The sequence below is a fragment of the Papio anubis genome, chromosome 7 (assembly GCF_008728515.1).
Source record: "Papio anubis isolate 15944 chromosome 7, Panubis1.0, whole genome shotgun sequence".
NCBI classification, from domain to species: domain Eukaryota; kingdom Metazoa; phylum Chordata; class Mammalia; order Primates; family Cercopithecidae; genus Papio; species Papio anubis.
In genome coordinates, this window is record NC_044982.1 from 4,639,173 (window position 1) to 4,657,683 (window position 18,511).

Sequence of the window (18,511 nt, forward strand, 5' to 3'; positions counted from 1 at the left end):
AAACCACGGCATGCCTGCCATCACCACAGACGTTTGTAAAGAGAGCAACCAAAAAGCATACATAAAGTTACTTGAGAACATGAAGGAAAAGTTGAGAAAAAGAAAAAAGAGAGCAATACGTATTTCGGAAGAAACACTGGTTATGTACAGTATGTATGGGAGTGAAACTGGGCCATGTTTGTCAATACAAACAACCAGCTCTTGATTTGTAATGTAACGATTTTGTGCAATTTTTTCAATAAGCTATTTCTATATTCTAGGTACATAAAATCAGACCTTCTGATTCGCGTGTGTGTGTGTGTGTGTGTGTATTCATTTCTCACATGTTTTTGAGGCTATTGATTTCAACTGCATGTGTGCTGAGGTCCTTGACAATCCTGAGGACTGTCAGCACCTACTTTGTCTGTGGCTCTTCAGAACAAAGCAAGACAGGCACCGTAGCGCCAGGCAGGGCTGGGCCTTATAAACTTGCCCAGGTTTATAGTGTTACCATGTTTTAAACAAGTATCAGTATTTTAAGCACACTTTCAACATACATTCAATTCATTAAAGTAGATGCCTATAGCTATGTACCTCAATTAAGGACCACACAGTTTTAGACAGTAATCTTAAAACAGCATTTGTATGTCAGTGAGAATAAATACTGCTAGAAGAATGTTGGCTACCGGTTTTAGGTGGACTCAAGGGCTCACTATTAGAAATGTCATTCAGTTTTCCTGATCTGAGTTTCTTGATTGTAGTTTTATCAGAGTATACAAACCAATATGTTGTTATATAGGTAAATATATACTTTTAACTTTATATTCATGTATAACTTTTTATTGAATGTCAGAGAAATTTAAAAACCAACTTAGATAACTGCGCACATCTCTCGCTAAAAGAAACACATTGTCCGGTAAAATCTTTTCTGGAGAGTTGAAGGAAAGCTTGAGAATTCTTAGAGTGGCAAAGATTCAGACAAGAGATTTTCTGAAAAAGATTTTCTTTTTAAGAGGCACTGTTATAATTAGGCACACAGAACATGAAGAAACAACTGTCATAATGCTCTAAGCATTTAGACCAGTGTACATCAAACCCAAAGACCATGACACCGGCAAGCCCTCCCGGACCCCGGCAGCCCCGGCAGCCCCGGGACGTCTGGCCGTCGGCGCGGACTCACCAGAGCACACTGGCACCCGCTGCTGGGGAGGGAAGGAGGGTTAGCTGCTAACGTGGCAGAATACAGCTAATTTTTAATGATAAAAGGCTGGGCTTACAGAAACCTCATACAAAGAAGACGACATCAAAACGTCATACTTACTCTATTTTCAATCTAACTTCCTTTCTTTTAGAAATAATTTCATATGAAAAAGAAAGGGAAATGCTGTTTGAGTGACAGCATCTATGACATTTGAGAGAGGAAGCATAGTCTTGGACTGTATTCGAGTTTTCTTTTTACCACAGTATATTAATCAGATTCAGATCTTATTTAAAAAGCAGAGAAAAAAAGTCAATTCTGTGGTAAAAACGATATGGGGCAAAATAAGTACTTGTACAAGAGGAGGGTTACAAAGTTTAAAAGTACTTTTTATTGCAGACATTTTCATATACAACGTTAGTGAAATCACGTCCCCCCGCCATGGTGAAGACATATATTCCTATCTTATAAAAACATTCAAGTAACCCTGGGCGTTTTCATGTTACTCTTTTTTAGTACCTGGGGATTGGCTTTGGCTAGATTTTCTATTTTAACCCATGCTTCTTCCCGTTCTTTCATTTTTAGCTTCTCTCTGAAAAACAGTAAAATGTCATCTGTGTTAGAGATGAATCAGACACAAGAACACGCTGAAGGGGCGAAGGCACAGGCACGTTGGGCACAGCCAGTGGCTCCTCCCGCAGCCCCTCCGCTCCATCTCCCCACACTGCACAGTGCTCAGCACAGCATGAAGAATGAACCGAGATTTAAACATGAGAAAATATCAGAACATTTAACATGACCAAGAATTGGAATTCTTAAAAGAAATCTAATCTAAGTAAGTCTTATGTCTCCATCCTTGCCCTTCCCCTGGTCGGTTGTTTCTTCATGGGACCTACATACTTCGATGAGAAGCTCATATATCCACTGAAGAAACGAGACTGCAGGACAGTGTAAAGCGACCAGTGTCAAAGGAGCCAGTATTCCCATTCCTACAATATTAAAAAGGAAACGTCTTAAGAGCCAGGAGACCTGGGTTGTTGACTGACTCCACTGCGATAGGCACGTGACTTTCAGTCAATCACTTAACTTGGATCCAAGTCTTTTTTTTTTTTTTTTTTTTTTTTTTGCGACAGAGCCTCACTCTGTCGCCCAGACTGGAGTGCAGTAGCGCGATCTCGGCTCACTACAACCTCCACCTCCCAGGCTCAAGCGATTCTCCTGCCTCAGCCTCCTGAGTAGCTGGGATTACAGGCGCATGCCACGACCGCCCGGCTATTTTTCGTAGTTTTAGTAGAGGCGGGGTTTCACCATGTTGGTCAGGCGGGTCTCGAACTCCTGACCTCAAATGATCCACCTGCCATGACCTCCCAAAGTGCTGGGATTACAGGTGTGAGCCACTGCGCCCGGCCAGGATCCAAGCTTTTTAACCCAGAAAATGTACTACACAACCTTTAAGGTCCTGTTGGGAAAGCTGTGGGATTCCATGAGAGGAGGATCCGCCGTCAGAAGGCCCTGCTGCTTGTGTGCTTCCCACCTGCACACCGCTCTGAGTTGTGTGCTTCCCACCTGCACACCGCTCTGAGCGCTGAGATGAGAACGGACCACGCAGCTGGCAGCTCTAGAGGAGTGGCTGGCCTGTCTCCCCGGCCCTTTCCTGAGGGATCCGTCATCTCTCACGCTCTATGGTTCACTTAGGTGTATTCTGCATTTTTCCCCCCACACTACCCAGAATATAAACCCCAAAAGGGCAAGGATTTTTGTGGGTTTTATTCATTGCTATATTGCCAGAATCTAAAACAGGGCCTGGTGTACAGGTAAATATTCACGTATTTGTCTAAGGAATGACTAAATGGCAGTTGTTTCATATATATATATACACATATACATACGCACATATATACACAGCGTATTTTGAATTACATTCGTGCAAAGCTTATCTACCTTAGCCAGTTAAGTGACAAGCAAAAAATAAAATCTGCCAATAGTCCATACTCAACTTGGAAGAAGACCTCCAACAACTATTTAATCACATTATGACTTGCACAGCCTAGGGACGAAGTACTTTGCCACTTAGATCATCCCTGGACACATGTGGGCTCAAAGACATGAGGGCAGGACCCTGATTTTGCAAAGGACAGACTAGATTCCAGAGAACGCCCACATTACTGAGTTAATTAAATCAGAATAAAGCTACATTGAAATGAAGATTCCTGCTCTCTTGTATAAACCTCACAGGATATAATTCAAATCCCTGCCTTATAAACATGAAAATGGACTACACATTATAGCCTTTAAGCCCAATATAGCCAAGAAAAGAAAAAATTCTGAATGTTAGATTCTTGCCTACATAAGCACTTATTGCAAAGATGATTAATCTGGCAATACAAGGGGGGAGAACTGCTAACTTTAGACACCGTTCTTTCAAAATACGTTATCATAACACAGTTTTAATTTGCTCTCCAAGTATGAGAGGCCTGGTTTTGCTTTCGAGTGAAGAATAACGTTTTAGGACAAAACAGTGGAAGAGGTTTACTTAGGATTAAGAAAAAAATCCTGGAAACAGTAATTTGTGAAAGGAACAACTCACTTTAGTTTCTCTGCTTTGAACTGTTGTGTACAGTCATCAAATAGCTTTTGGTTCATCTCCATGAAGAGCTTCAGGGCGTTGTATATCAAGCCATGTATTGTTCTGTAAAGAAAACGGCACGGTGAGCCTGGGAGCACGTGTTCCTGCTGAGCCCTCGCCTCTCCACACTCAGGCTGCTCCATATTCCAACAGTCCCACATTGCACAGGTTTCCCAAGCTCTAAAAGGCAAGGCCTGCTCATTCCCAGTTATTCATTTTCTGACAGTCAGCCACGCATCCGGAGACTTTCTTCAGCGTGGCTCTCACACAGCCACGGAGGCCACTCCACTTACTGTCTCCGGCTGACAGTGGCCAAAACCCACCTTGCTCAGAAACTGAACTAAAAACATTAAAACCTGAACAAATATAATTAAGACAAAATTATAAAGAGGACAATAATGGCAATACTTTATTTCCTATAAATGTCAGTTTCTTTTCAGCTTATTCCCTGAGGACAGAAAAATTAATTTTAATAATGCCAACACAGAGCTTTGAAAAAGAAAATAAAATTAGCATAAAACAGCTTAATCAATGCTTAGTTCTCAGGCTCTGACACACATGGAGAGGGAAAGAGGCCAAACTGTCCCAGCTGAGCCTCTAGGTGACTCTAGTCCTAGCTGCCATCGGACTGCAGCCACATAAGAGCCCCGATCCCCCAGTAGACACCAGCGAAAGCCTGCACAGCAGAGCCTGCTCGGCCCGTAGGATTGTGAGCAACAATTGCCAGTAGCTAAAAAACAAATACCAAAAAACCTAACCCTCAAATCATAATTACTTCTTAATCCACTTTTTAACAAAACCCAAATCATACTTAGAAAACACTTAAAAGAACATTTTTTTCTTTGCAATGGGCAGGGATTGAGTCAGTTACGGATTGTGCTGACTTTCATACCACACTAAACCACACACAAGAAACACGGCGACGCTCCAGGGGCTTCTGTTGCCATTGTTGCGCTCAATTAAAAAAAAAAAAATCAATGCAAACCAGGCGTGGTGGCTCACGCCTGTGGTCCCAGCACGGTGGGAGGCTGAGGCTGGTGGATCACTTGAGGTCAGGAGCTCAAGACCAGCCTGGCCAACACGGTGAAACCCCGTCTCTACTACAAATGCAAAAATTAGCCAGGAGTGGTGGCTCGTGTCTGTAGTCCCAGCTACTTGGGAGGCTGAGGCATGAGAATCACTTGAACCTGGGAGGCAAAGGCTACAGTGAGCTGAGATTGTGCCATTGCACTCCAGCCTGGGCAGCGACAGAGCAAGACTCCATCTCAAAAATAAATAAATAAACAAACAAACTAATGCTACAAAGAACAGGCTGTTGAGGGTGGATGTGCTGCACTAAAAACTACAACCACCATGCTATGGCCACCAGGGTCTTGGCTGCTGTTCCACTGCTGTCAGCACGGCTGCTGGCCCTACAGACACTAAGCGACAGCAAATGCTTCCTTGGTGCCTATCATAAGCCAGGTACTTTATGCATTTTAACTGTATCGTAATCCTCCAAGTGAAGATTGTTGCAAGGCAAAGCACTTTACTTTCTCAGTTTTTCCGGCTGAGAAAGATCTGGTGAGAGCTAACTTCCCTGGGTAGCTGGTCAGGAGGAAGGCAGGAATGTGAACCAAAGTCGTCCTCACTCTGATCTGCCTGCCCTTCTTTGTTCAATTCCTGGGCGGCAACCCTCAGAGGACTTGATGCAAGTGGACTGGCTGGACCCTTGCTTGGGGGTCTGGCTCAGAGCTCCAGGGCTAACACCTGTCTGGCTGCTGCCCTGCAGAATTCTGGGAAGGAGGCAGTGCCACCGGCAGCCCCGAGCGGACAAGGAGAGAGGGTGCATGGGAGAGGGCTAGTCCGCCGGCAGTAGGGTGACTGTGCAGCACTGGGAGTCAGGAGATCGCACTGGGCCAGAGTGCCGCTCACCAGCTTTGTGACCGCAGACTGGGCTGCGGATGCCCTCCAAGTCTCCCCTTCCTCACCCGTAAACTAAGGGAGGAGGGCTGCTCTTCTTTAAGTTCTGAGTTATAATTACAATGTACATTGGAAAGAGATGAAAGAAGGTGGGGAAAGAAAAACTCAGATACTCATATTTCTTTAAATAACAGGAGTATTAGATGATACCATATTAATAAATAAGATGGCCTGGGTGCAGTGGCTCACGTCGTCCCAGCACTTTGGGAGGCTGAGGTGGGTGGATCACTTGAGCCCAGGAGTTCGAGACCAGCCTGGGTAACATGGCAAAACCCCATCTCTACAAAAAATACAAAAATTAGCCAGGGGTGGCGGTGGGTGCCTGTAGTCCCAGCTACTCGGGACCCTGAGGCAGGAGGTTTGCTTGAGCCCAGGAGGTTCAGGCTGAAGTGAGCCACGATTGTCACACTACACTCCAGCTGGGGGGACAGAGCAAGACCCTGTCTAAATAAAATACAAAATTTAAAAAAGAAAAATAAATAAATAACATGGCACCCATATCAACAGTTTCCTTTTAAAGTCTCAGAAGACTATTGCTCAGTAAACACATTTATTCATCCTCTTTAAGTCAAAAGATGAAGGAGCGGAGGAGGAGGAAATGCTTTTTGCTCCTGGGGCAATGCGGCTGTGTTCAGGTCACCTGGCTTCCCTCTTTTTCTCCAGGGAGTGGCCACTGTGGGGTGGCTCCTGGCTCTCACACAGGGGCTCCTCCAGGGTGCATGTCCGCAGAGCTCAAGAGACACCCCGAGAATTCGGCGGCCACTGTGCCCCTGCGGGGGCTGAGCTCCACAAGCTCCGCGGAGACCTTCAGCTTCTCTGCAGGGTGCTCAGGAAGAGGCCTAGAAGCTGCTGTTACTGGGAGGTGGCTGCAAACCAATGTGCCTCTCTACTGGCTAGGAACGAAGGTGAGGTGGTAAAATCAAAGGCCACAGAAACAACCCACAGTGCTACTTAATTTATAAGTCCACAAAGCAATTGACATTCTTGTTTCTTAACTGATATTTAAAATTCTGATATTTATTCTAACTGAAATAGCAGTAAAACGTGCCACATTTTAAAATGACTGAAAAAGATGGCAGCCAGTTCTTTCTTACTTGTTCCAATGGGTCTTTGAGTTGCGGTACAAGGAAGGAAACATGATGGGCAGAATCTTCGCTGCGTTGTCACTGATTAAACTCATGATGTATTCATTATTCCAGTAATAGAGAGCTCGCTCTGCCACCTGAAAGACACAAGTGGATGGCTTGCTGGAGGTTGTGCCTGAGACATTGGGCAGCTGTCCTTGCTATTAAACCTGTGAGTCGGGTAATGAACTACCTTGGACCAGAAAATTATGAGTATTTCTATAAATTCAAAATATTCTAGACTGTGACCTGTAACCCTGAAGAGCCTTCAACAAAGAGGCAGATAATTTCTGTACATCAAGCAATCAAGAACATTGCCACATATTTCTCCACTTATTCAGTAAACATTTATGCTAGACGCTGGTTAGATGCTGAGGAGACAACTCGAAGTAGGCTGCTGCACCTATCCGTCTGCCTCCCCCATCTGTCAGGTCGAGGGGGTGCGCTGTGTTCTGCTGAGCGTTCGGCACTGAACAAAGCAAGGCAGGAATCCTTGCCTCCATGGAGCTTACATTCTAGAGGGGAGGAGACAGGTGATGGATGATTATTAATTTACTAGAAACGATAAGTCACACACAAAGGGCAGCAGGGCAGGGGGACAGAGAGTGGCGGTGTGTGTGGGGTGGGGCGGCTTCAATGGGGAGGAGGGGACATCTGAGCAAGGACCAGAGGGAGGAGAGGTCCTGAGTTGTCAGCACGGGGCTGGCTGAGGACCACTGCAGAGGCCAGTGGGGGCAGGAACGAGAGGAGGGCAGGGGAACAGGGCCTGAGTGCACTGGCCCTTACTCATGGGAAGCCACTGGAGGGTGGTTCCCCCATTTTTCTTTTCTTTTTTTTTTTGAGATGGATTTTTGCTCTTGTCGCCCAGGCTGGAGTGCAATGGCATGATCTCGGCTCACCGCAACCTCTACTTCCCGGGTTCAAGCGATTCTCCTGCCTCAGCCTCCTGAGTGGCTAGGATTACAGGTGCCCGCCACCATGCCCGGCTAATTTTTTTGTATTTTTAGTGGAGACGGGGTTTTGCCATGTTGGTCAGGTTGGTCTCGAACTCCTGAGCTCAGGTGATCCACCTGCCTCGGCCTTCCAAAGTGCTGGGATTACAGGCACGAGCTACCACACCTGGCCCATCCATTTCTGTTTTTTAATTTTTTTTTTTTTTTTTTTTTGAGATGGAGTTTCATTCTGTCGCCCGGACTGGAGTGCAGTGGGGCCATCTCGACTCACTGCAACCTCTGCCTCCTGGGTTCAAGCGATTCTCCTACCTTAGCCTCCTAAGTGGCTGGGACTACAGGCACGTGCCATCACGCCCGGCTAATTTTTGTATTTTTAGTAGAGACATAGTTTCACCATGTTGGCCAGGCTGGTCTCGAACTTCTGACCTCAGGTGATCTGCCTGCCTTAGCCTCCCAAAGTGCTGGGACTACAAGCATGAGCCACTGCACTCGGCCCCCCATTTTTATTACTAAAACTTTCAAAAACAGACAAAGCTGCAAGACTAATATAATGAGTGCCCCCCACCTCCCTCCACCCAGATTCAACAACTGTTCATACCCTGCCCTATTTGCGTTTTCTCTCCATAGTCAACCAGCACGCATGTGCATGTTCCACGGAACTATCTGGGAGTTCGCGGCAGTCACCAGGACACTTGGCCTGTCCCCACCACAGCATGCGTGCCTCTGGGAAGAGGAGCTTCTCCCGTCTTACTACTATCACCACCTCCATCTGCACACAACTCACAGTAGCACTTGCAGCCTCTGAGCAGCGTGGGGCTGACGTTTCTCCTGCCAGAAGCCTACAGCTTAGAGATCCTGAGGTTGCAGTGCAGTGTGTATGGGTGGGATGCTGAGAATGGCGGGTGAGCCTGTGCCAGGCTCAGGAATCAGGGCCGATTCCTCAGAGGCAGTGAGCTGGGATGAACTTTGCAGAACAGCAGGGAGGCAGGTAATGGGGGAGGGGAGGGCACGCATGAGAGTGAGGTGTGGATTCAAAACAAGGCACAATCGTAGCACAGCTCCTGGGCTAGTTGTTACTTAAGAGTTCAATACCTTGTACTTTAAAAAGCATCCATCTAGGCCAGGTGCGGTGGCTCATGCCTGTAATCCCAGCACTTTGGGAGGCCGAGGCAGGTGGATCACTAGAGGTCAGGAGTTCAAGGCCAGCCTGGCCAACATGGTGAAACCCCGTCTCCACTAAAAATACAAAAATCAGCCAGGTGTGGTGGCAGGCACCTGTAGTCCCAGTTACTCGGGAGGCTGAGACAAAAGAATCACTTCAACCTGGGAGGCGGAGGTTGCAGTGAGCTGAGATAATGCCATTGCACTCTAGCTTGGGCAACAAGAGCAAAACTTTGTCTCAAAAGAAAACAAACAAAAAATAAAACCATCCATCCATCCATTCATCCACCCACCCACCCACCACCCACCAATATATGTGGGGGTAATATTTTAAGCCTGATTTAGAAAATAGAAGCTTAAGATGCTTGATGGTTTAAACTTTAACTTTTTCCAGTTTTTAAGACCAGTACTTTTTTTGGGTGGGAAAAAAACATCTAAAAGTTAAGAATGAGCCGGTGCAGTAGCTCACACCTGTAATCTCAGCACTTTGGGAGGCCGAGGTGGGTGGATCACGAGGTTGGGAGTTCAAGATCGGCCTGGCCAATATTGTGAAACCCCGTCTCTACTAAAAATACAAAAATTGGCCGGGCGCGGTGGCTCAAGCCTGTAATCCCAGCACTTTGGGAGGCCGAGACGGGCGGATCACGAGGTCAGGAGATCGAGACCATCCTGGCTAACACGGGGAACCCCGTCCCTACTAAAAAATACAAAAAAACTAGCCGGGCGAGGTGGCGGGCGCCTGTAGTCCCAGCTACTCGGGAGGCTGAGGCAGGAGAATGGCGTAAACCCGGGAGGCGGAGCTTGCAGTGAGCTGAGATCCGGCCACTGCACTCCAGCCTGGGCGACTGAGCGAGACTCCGTCTCAAAAAAAAAAAAAAAATTAGCTGGGTGTGGTGGTGGGCACCTGCAATCCCAGCTACTTGGGAGGCGGAGAATCACTTGAACCTGGGAGGCGGAGCTTGCAGTGAGCCGAGATGGTGTCACTGCACTCCAGCCTGGGCAACAGAGTAAGACTCCATCTAAAAAAAAAAAAAAAAAAAATTAAGAATGAGTTGGCCTTATGTATATGTGTCTGGAAAAGATTCTGGAATGTACTCTGTGCTGATCAGGTCCTCTAAGAAGCAGAAGCCAAGATGGGTGCAAGCGTGCATGGGGGACACAGATGAGGGCGAGTGGGGGCACTGGGCCTGCAGCTGAAGGTCCGGGGGGTCCTGGCGCTCAACTCCCTCATCAGAGGCACGGCAGGCCACCCTGGCAGCCTTCATGCTCTGTTCTTGGCAGGGATGTGAAGGCTTCTGTGACATGTGGAGTGGCACCCAAGCCCCTGGCAGCTGCATGGCCACCTTGGCTCTGCTTTCCCCACCTGGACTTCCCTTCCTCCTTGCCCTGTCACATGCTTTTATGCAAAACAGCACATTGTGAGTTCGCTCGTCCCTGTCTTCTCTCGGAATTCTGATGTTACCTATGTCGGTAGCTAATTTTGCATCTAGGGAAGGAGTTCAAGTTTTCAGGACACTTCCCACGACTGCCAGTGTCTCCTGTACTTCGACCAGGGCTCTGTGTCGCTGGTCTCTACAGTTTCTAGGAAACCATGCTCCTTTGTGCAAAGTGCTCACACAAGTCTTGAAAAACTATTTTCTCTGTAGGCCAGGATTGATGGAAAACAAAAAAAACAAAAAACCCAAAACATCATTTTCCTTTCTTAGTTCCTAATGTGAAAACTCACTGAAATTTATAAAATGAAAATAACCTGAATATTTGTAATGGAAGAGACCACGGCAGTTCCCTCCTTTAACCCGACTCAGCCTGGCCTCACTTTACTACGGCTGCCCACGCTCCAGAGCTTCTCACTCCTCTGTCACTTGCCTTCTTGTCTTAGTTTTGTTGGTTTCAATGACCTCTTTTCAAAACCATCTTGAAAGACTCAGTTCGGAGGACCCCTCACTCTTGTGGACTTTTTCTAACCGCTTAGACTTGTGCTGAGGTAACTGCTCATGTGCTTCCGAGAGCCTGCTGCACACGCCACCTGGCCTTTCACGTTTGGCTGTAAGGTGGTGGTGTGACACGGTCACCGTCTTCCACTGCGTGGCCTGCTCCCTGGGCACCAGGAGGTCGTGCTCATTTTGTGCCTATTTTCACCTTGTTCATGATGAGTGCACAATAAATATCCGCTCAATGATGCAAAAGCACAGGTGGCTAGCACGTCCAACAGAGGCAGGCAGGCCGGGAAGGTGGGTGGGGGTGGCCTTCCAAAGAGGTGATGAGCTGAGGCTGGCTTGAAGGGTTAAGGAAATGGGGAAAAGAAAGTAGAAAGTAGCTCTGACCAAGGTCGTCCTCTCGCACAGGAATCTGGCAGTGACAAAAGCCAGAGCTGTCAGCCGTTTTGAAAGGTAAAGGGAGACGCATTTACACAATGTCAGGAATGAAGTGCCTCAGCAGCAAGGGCATCTCAGAGCCGAGGCTCTGACCGCCTGTTGTCTATCAACATTGATGCTCAGGTGTGGAAAGGAAGGTTTGATGAACTTGGAAGCACGCTGAACATGAAGACAAAGGCAGCTTTAGAGAAGCCAGATGACTGCTCTCATTGAGAAGTATTGCAGCAGAGGGGACAGGACGTTCAAGGGTATTCTATAGAATTCATAGTTGCAGCATCGTATTTGAAGTATAATTCAAGTAAAAACTTGGATTTTACCTTTAAATTGCATGAGAGGCAAACCATGGCCAGCTACACATGGAACTTTTCCTTTCCCAAATGAACACGGGAACAATTTCATCAGGTCTCCCCAAGCCCCACATACCTGGAAGTGCGGGCTGGAGACACATTTGGCCAACTGCCGGAAGAGGGGCTCCATGATCTTCACAAATTCTGATGGTTCAATGACATCTAAAATCTCTTCTAATTCATTTAAGAACATTACTTCTTTTGGACTGTGAGTCTTTGGCCAGTATTTGAGAAGTGCCATCACCACCTACAAAAGAAATGACACATGGAGTGACTGATGCCCATGAGGCCCCAACACCTGCAGGGGAAGAAGTCTGGGTTTTCACTGAGGTTGCCCCACTGCAAGGCAACACAGGAAGATGCTGCTGTCTTCCTTACAGAGGGAACAGTGACTCAGTCACTGCACGCGATCTTCTGTATTTGAGAAATCAGTCTGTCTGTCTGGTTATCTAACTATCTGATCAATCAATTTATTCAGAGACGGGTCACACCACGTTGTCCAGGCTGGATTCGAACTCCTGGGCTCCAGTGATCCTCCTGCTTCAGCCTCTGAGTAGCTGGGACCACAGGCACATACCACCTGCCTGGCTTAATTTTACATACTTCAGAAATTATACAATTTTAATTTATATAACCCACTTTCTCTGATCAAACACCATTTCAGTAAGAGTCCATTCTTAAAAAAAATAGCAGTTGGGGCAATTTAGAAAGAATAAGATCAACGGAGAAAACACAGAGCATTATCAATTCATATGTACATTTTAGTGTGGAAGCAGCCGGTACTGAAACTGCTGGCCACGTGGACACAACCCATTTCTTTCTCAAATTTATCAACCATCCATATTTATTTATATACAAACATATGTACTTTTGTATGCATAGACAGTGTTTTCAACTGTGTTAAAAAATATGTCAAAAATAGTGATGTGAACTAAGCTGACCTTTTTAACTTGCATCCGCAGGTGCTGTGGTGGGACCCCGGGCAGGGCGCACTGTGCTCTCTGTGCTCACACTTGTAGGCATCAGATGCAACAGCTTGAGCAGTGCTGGGCCTGCAGTGAGCAGGCTGCAGTGGCAGCTGTAGCTAGGACTGTCACCACCCAGAGGGTCTGTGCCACCAGCTCTCTGCCAGGCACAGCCCGTCGGACTGCAGTGGTTTCCCAGCTTGTGGATAGTGGCTGTTTTATGTTCCTTGGCCAAGTCAGACAGCTAGAAAGGACTTCCACTGGGCAACCTTTTTTTCTTTGTATGTTCCTGTAGTCTCCAAACATCTTACCACAATCACACCAGTACAAAATACTGAATTTGAATCCATGCAGATTTCATAATATTTTTACAGTGTAGCCATCTTAGTTCTAAAAAAGTACTACAATCCAAAACAGGCATTTATATATGAAGTACATGTATGAGCTTACATACATAAATCGTACAAGTGCAGTCCAGCACGTTAGAGCAGCTGTTTGGCCCAGTCACAGCAACATCATGGGGCTTCTACGGCTCTTGTGCTGTGCAACTGCCGCAAATGCTGGCCCCTGGGACCACCTGGTCATTTTCACTCACTAGTCATTTCCAGCTCTGTAGATCACACCAACTCATGGCTTAGCAGGCCAGCCTTTTAATCATTACAGTGATTTTTTAAAAAGGTGGACATTTAACATCCATTTAGAAAAATTTTGTTTTGATGCTTTGGCATTGGGCTCCCAGATAATCTTTTATGATATTACACTTTATAAAACTCCAAAATCTACGAAACAAAGGAAATGAGGCTGGGGTGGTGGCTCACGCATGTATGTAATCTCAGGACTTTGGGAGGTCGAGGTGGAAGGAATGCTTGAGCCCAGGAGTCTGACACTGGCCTGGGCACCGTGGTGAGGTCCTGTCTCTACACAAAATTTAAAAATTAGCCTGGTGTGGTGATGGGCACCTGTGGTCCTAGCTACTCGAGAGGCTAAGGTGCGAGGATTGCTTGAGCCCAGGAGGTTGAGGCTGCAGTGAGCCATGACTGTGCCACTGTACTCCAAGACTCTAACAAACAAACAAAAACCCCAAAAAAGCCAAATAAAAATAAAAAACGAAGTGCTGCTAGTTTTGAAGTCTGACATAAAAATCTACCATACAAGTGTCTTTAAAAGGACTTATTTTGGCCAGGCGCGGTGGCTCACGCCAGTCATCCCAGCACTTTGGGAGGCCGAGGCGGGTGGATCACGAGGTCAAGAGATTGAGACCATCTTGACTAACACGATGAAACCCCATCTCTACTAAACAAAAACTGCAAAAAATTAGCCGGGCGTGGTGGCGGGCGCCTGTAGTCCCAGAATGGCGTGAACCCGGGAGACGGAGCTTGCAGTGAGCTGAGATTGCGCCACTGCACTCCAGCCTGGGCGACAGAGCGAGACTCCGTCTCAAACAAAAAACAAAAAACAAAAAACAAAAACAAACAAAAAAGGAATTATTTCTAAAAATGCATCATTTAATGGTTCTCCTACCTCAAAACTATTGAATAAATATTCGTTGTCTTCCTACCACACTCCGTGTGTACTGGAATCACTCTTAAGGATATAGCAGATGCAAATCACTTCCTACATCTATTTCTCTTCATTTGTCACATGGAATTTTATTAGAAGAAATATGTTAATTTGTGAACTATACAACACAACCGATTTAGCTATTCCATTTCTCTGGAAAAGGTATCATTTCTGGGATGGGATTCACACACGGGCCTTCCTGTTCACACCGTTTGGAATGAGCTGTGATTGGTACCAGCTATTTTGTCGCGTCAGTGCGGCGTGCTCTGTGGAGGAGGGTGTCTGCTCAGGGAACGCGAATCCGAGGCAACATGGCTGTGTGCTGCTGGGTTTTCCTTTGGAAGACCAAGGACTGCCCGCTCCCTGCAGAGGGCAGGTGAGCCAGTGGCCCCAGCCTTGAGTCTGGGGGAGCCCCCTTCCTGTCCTGGTAGACTAAGGAGAAAGGAGAGCTGCTACTACGCCATGGAGTAAAACGTGATGAGACTGAAGAGGCAGGTGGGTGAAAACGGAACACAGTTTTACTTCTGTAGAATCTCTGATGAGCTTCTGTTCTTCTTCCAACAGAGAAAGTGCTTCATGTGCCCAGAAAGCTTTTGAGCACTGCACACAATCAGCAAATGAAAAACACTAATTACAGTATTTACTACAAATGGGGCAACACATGTCCTTCATATCTCAGTCTTCTAAGTGGATCTGACTTTAAACATTCCTGAGCCTGGACATTTGATGGCTTCAGGAGTCCCTTTGGTGCAGGCCTGTGAGATGGACGTGGACACCAGGTGTCCTATGTGCTACCAAGAGATGCACACCTGCACAAAAGCCTATACTTTGATCTTATCATTAACAAGCTTTCAATGCTGAAGTAAGACAAAATGGCTTTTGTGTTTTCATAAAATAGGCATTTCAAAAGAGAGAATTTGCTGACATGTGAGTCTGAATGTTCTTAATATGTAGGAAATTATATCTGCTTTCTAAAGCTGGGACAGTACCATTACATTATCTGTACAGCAGGAAACTAAGCAGTGAAGTGTCCCTGGGTGGGAACACTGGGGCCTGGGTTGGTGAGGTTTGTACCTTCTTTGTGCTGGTGCTAAGTCAGAGTCCTGCATGTAACATTTACGCTGGAAGGACCCAACTGAAGCCGGCACCGGGTCTCTTGCCCTCTTTTAGATGTGACTGCAATTAACAGCTCTCACTCTTGCAAAGTGATATTCACTTTATTTACTATATTCATGGGAATTAAAAACATTTACAAACATTCTCTGCTTTTGTTACTTTTCGGTGGAAGAGAGAATAGGGTGGGGATCATTCACTGAGCCCTTGTTGGAGAAGGATTAGGGTCAGGCTGACAGACAGTGGATGGGGGAATAAAGATGCTGGGACAGCGGCTTAGGTGGGAGCAGCCTCTGTCTGTGGTAAATGCAATGTGGCATTTGGTGAATTCTTCAGCCACTACAGGAGTATGAGAAATACGCACAAAGAAAATTCATGAAAGAAAACTGCAGACTTTCAAAAAATCTCTCCTTCCATATCTTTCTTTTCCTTCTATTTGTACTTACTTATTTATTTGAAACAGGGTCTTACTCTGCCACTCAGGATGGAGTGCAGTTTGTGCATTCATAGCTCACAGCAGCCTTGACCTCCTGGGCTCAAGCCACTATTCCACCTCGGCCTCTTGAGTAGCTGGGACCACAGGTACGTGTCACCATGCCCAGCTAATTATTGTTATTATTTTTTCAGTAGAGAGGAGGTTGCCCAGGCTGGTCTCAAACTCCTGGCCTCAAGGGCTCCTCTGCCTTGGCCTCCCAAAGTGCTGGGATTAGGGGCATGAGCCACTGTGCCCAGCTCTCTTTTTTGAATAGGAAAACGTGGGAGAGGAGGGGAGAGAGAAATTTATTTATTTATTTTACATATTACTTTCTCTAGTAAAATCTCTGTGACAGTTAATACTCAGTGCCAACTTGATTGGATTGAAGGATGCACTGGGTGTGTCTGTGAGGGTGATGCAAAAGGAGATTAACATTTGAGTCAGTGGGCTGGGAAAGGCAGACCCACCCTTAATGTGGGTGGGTACCATCTAAGCTGCCAGAGAGGCCAGAATATGAGGCAGGCAGAAGAATGGGAAAAGACTAGACTGGCCCAGTCTCCCAGCCTACATCTTTCTGCTGTGCTGGATGCTTCCTGCCCTCGAACATCAGACTCCAAGTTCCTCAGCTGTGGAACAGGCCTGGCTTCCCTGCTCCTCAGCCTGCGATTGGCCTATCGTAGGACCTTGTAATCATGTGAGTTAATACTCCTTAATAAACTCTCCTTTATATATAATCTATCTTATTAGTTCTGTCCCTCTAGAAAACTCTGAATAATACCACCTCTTGGCCAGGTGCAGTGGCTCACGCCTGCAATCTCAGCACTTTGGGAGGCTGAGGTGGGTGGATCACCTGAGGTCAGGAGTTCGAGACCAGCTTCGCCAGCATGGCGAAACCCCATCTCTACTAAAACCACGAAAATTAGCCAGGCCTGGTGGTGTGCGCCTGTAATCCCAGCTACTTGGGAGGCTGAGGCAGGAGAATCTCTTGAACCTGGGAGGTGGAGGTTGCAGTGAGTCGAGATCACGCCACTGTACTCCAGCCTGGGTGACAGAGCAAGATCCTGTCTCCAAATAATAATAATAATAATAATAGTAATACAACCTCGCACCCTTCAGTGTGGAGAAGACCTCAAATATAGGCAGAAGAGTTAAGGCATGTAACCACTGGTGAAAATACAGTTAAACAAAAATCCCCAATGAGTTTTATTAACACTGTTCATTTTTCTTTTTCCTACCTAAACATGTCTTCAGTCAGTTAAGGAGGATAAAAATAACACCTCCTCACCCTAAGCCTTGACTATGCTTGATGCTGAAGTGTGATGAGATTTGGTACATTTCCTTGGGAGGTCCCCAAAATCTCGGGTGGAGGCATCTAGCGGCGGAGGGAGAGCGTGCAGGGATGCGACCCTCCACGAGGGCCTGGCAGGGCACGGCGGGCCCAGCTCACGGCTCTGTAGCCCCTGCTACCTCTGCAGTCATAGGACAAGAGCTCTTCTTGAATTTTGTTGGTGAAATGGAGGGAATCTACACATAGAATTTAAAAGCTTAGAAGAAAGCAGAGCCCAAAAGCCAGTTTTACTCAGAAATTCAATGTTAAGAATTTCTCATGCAATTGCACTATAAAAATTACAATGTCACAAGAGAACTGTGAAAGAGAGAAAGGGACGAGGAATGACAAGATCTACCTTTTCTAGTCTAACAGTGACTTTTAAAAGAGCACTCAAACATGTGAATTGGCTCCTAACATTCCTTACTTTGACACTCAAATAATTAAAAAAAAAACAAACCCAATTCAAAAAATGGGCAATGGATTTAAATGGACATTTCTGCAAAGAAGATAAACAATTTTTTTTTTTTTTTTGGAGACAGGGTTTCACTCTGTTGCCCAGGCAAACACCATCATGCCTGGCTAATTTTTGTATTTTTTGTAGAGATGGGGTTTCGCCATAATGCCCAGGCTGGTCTCCAACTCTTGGGCTCAAGTGATTCACCCGCCTCAGCCTCCCAAAGTGTTGGGACTATAAGAGTGAGCCACCGCACCCGGGCCAAGAAGGTACACAGATTTTGGTCAATAAGCACTGAAAAGATGCTCAACATCATCAGTCATTAGGGAACTGCAAATCAAAACCACAAGATACTATTTCACACCACTAGGCTGGCTATAATTAAAACAATAGGTTGGGTGCGGTGGCTCACGCCTGTTATCCCAGCACTTTGGGAGGCTGATGTGGGCGGATCACTTGAGGTCAGGAGTTTGAGATCAGCCTGACCAACATGGTGAAACCCTGTCTCTATTAAAAATGCAAAAATTAGCTGGGCGTGGGGGCAGGCACCTGTAATCCCAGCTACTCGGGAGACTGAGATAGGAGAATCGCTTGAACCCAAGAGGCAGAGGTTGCAGTGAGCCAAGATTGCACCATTGCACTCCAGCCTGGGTGACAAAGTGACACTTTCTCTCCCCCCAAAATAAATAAATAAATAGACAGACAGATAGATAGATAGAAAGAAAACAACAGCAGCAGCATCAGCAGCAGCAGCAAGCATTGGTGAGGATGTGGGGAGACGGGAGCCTTTGTGCATTGCTGCGGGGAATGTAAAACGGGGCAGTCACTGTGGAAAACAGTATGATGGTTTGTCCCACAGCTAAACATACAATTACCATATGATTCAGCA

At 46.4% G+C, this 18,511-nt stretch overlaps 1 protein-coding gene across 14 annotated transcripts in view; it reads right to left on the bottom strand.

Annotated features, from left to right (window-relative positions):
* Nucleotides 1-18,511, bottom strand: part of PPP2R5C (protein phosphatase 2 regulatory subunit B'gamma) — a 167,994-nt gene that overhangs the window by 13,759 nt on the left and 135,724 nt on the right. For 13 of the 14 annotated variants that reach the window (XM_031667837.1, XM_031667828.1, XM_031667825.1 and 10 more), the window contains 4 exons: nucleotides 11,802-11,972; nucleotides 6,860-6,987; nucleotides 3,765-3,866; nucleotides 1,697-1,769 (listed from right to left, as the gene is read on the bottom strand). In XM_031667837.1, coding sequence (XP_031523697.1) covers nucleotides 1,697-1,769; nucleotides 3,765-3,866; nucleotides 6,860-6,987; nucleotides 11,802-11,972 — 474 coding nt within the window. Of the gene's footprint in view, nucleotides 1-1,545; nucleotides 1,770-2,077; nucleotides 2,167-3,764; nucleotides 3,867-6,859; nucleotides 6,988-11,801; nucleotides 11,973-18,511 lie in introns of those variants that run through there. The other variant, XM_031667831.1, reaches the window with a different exon arrangement.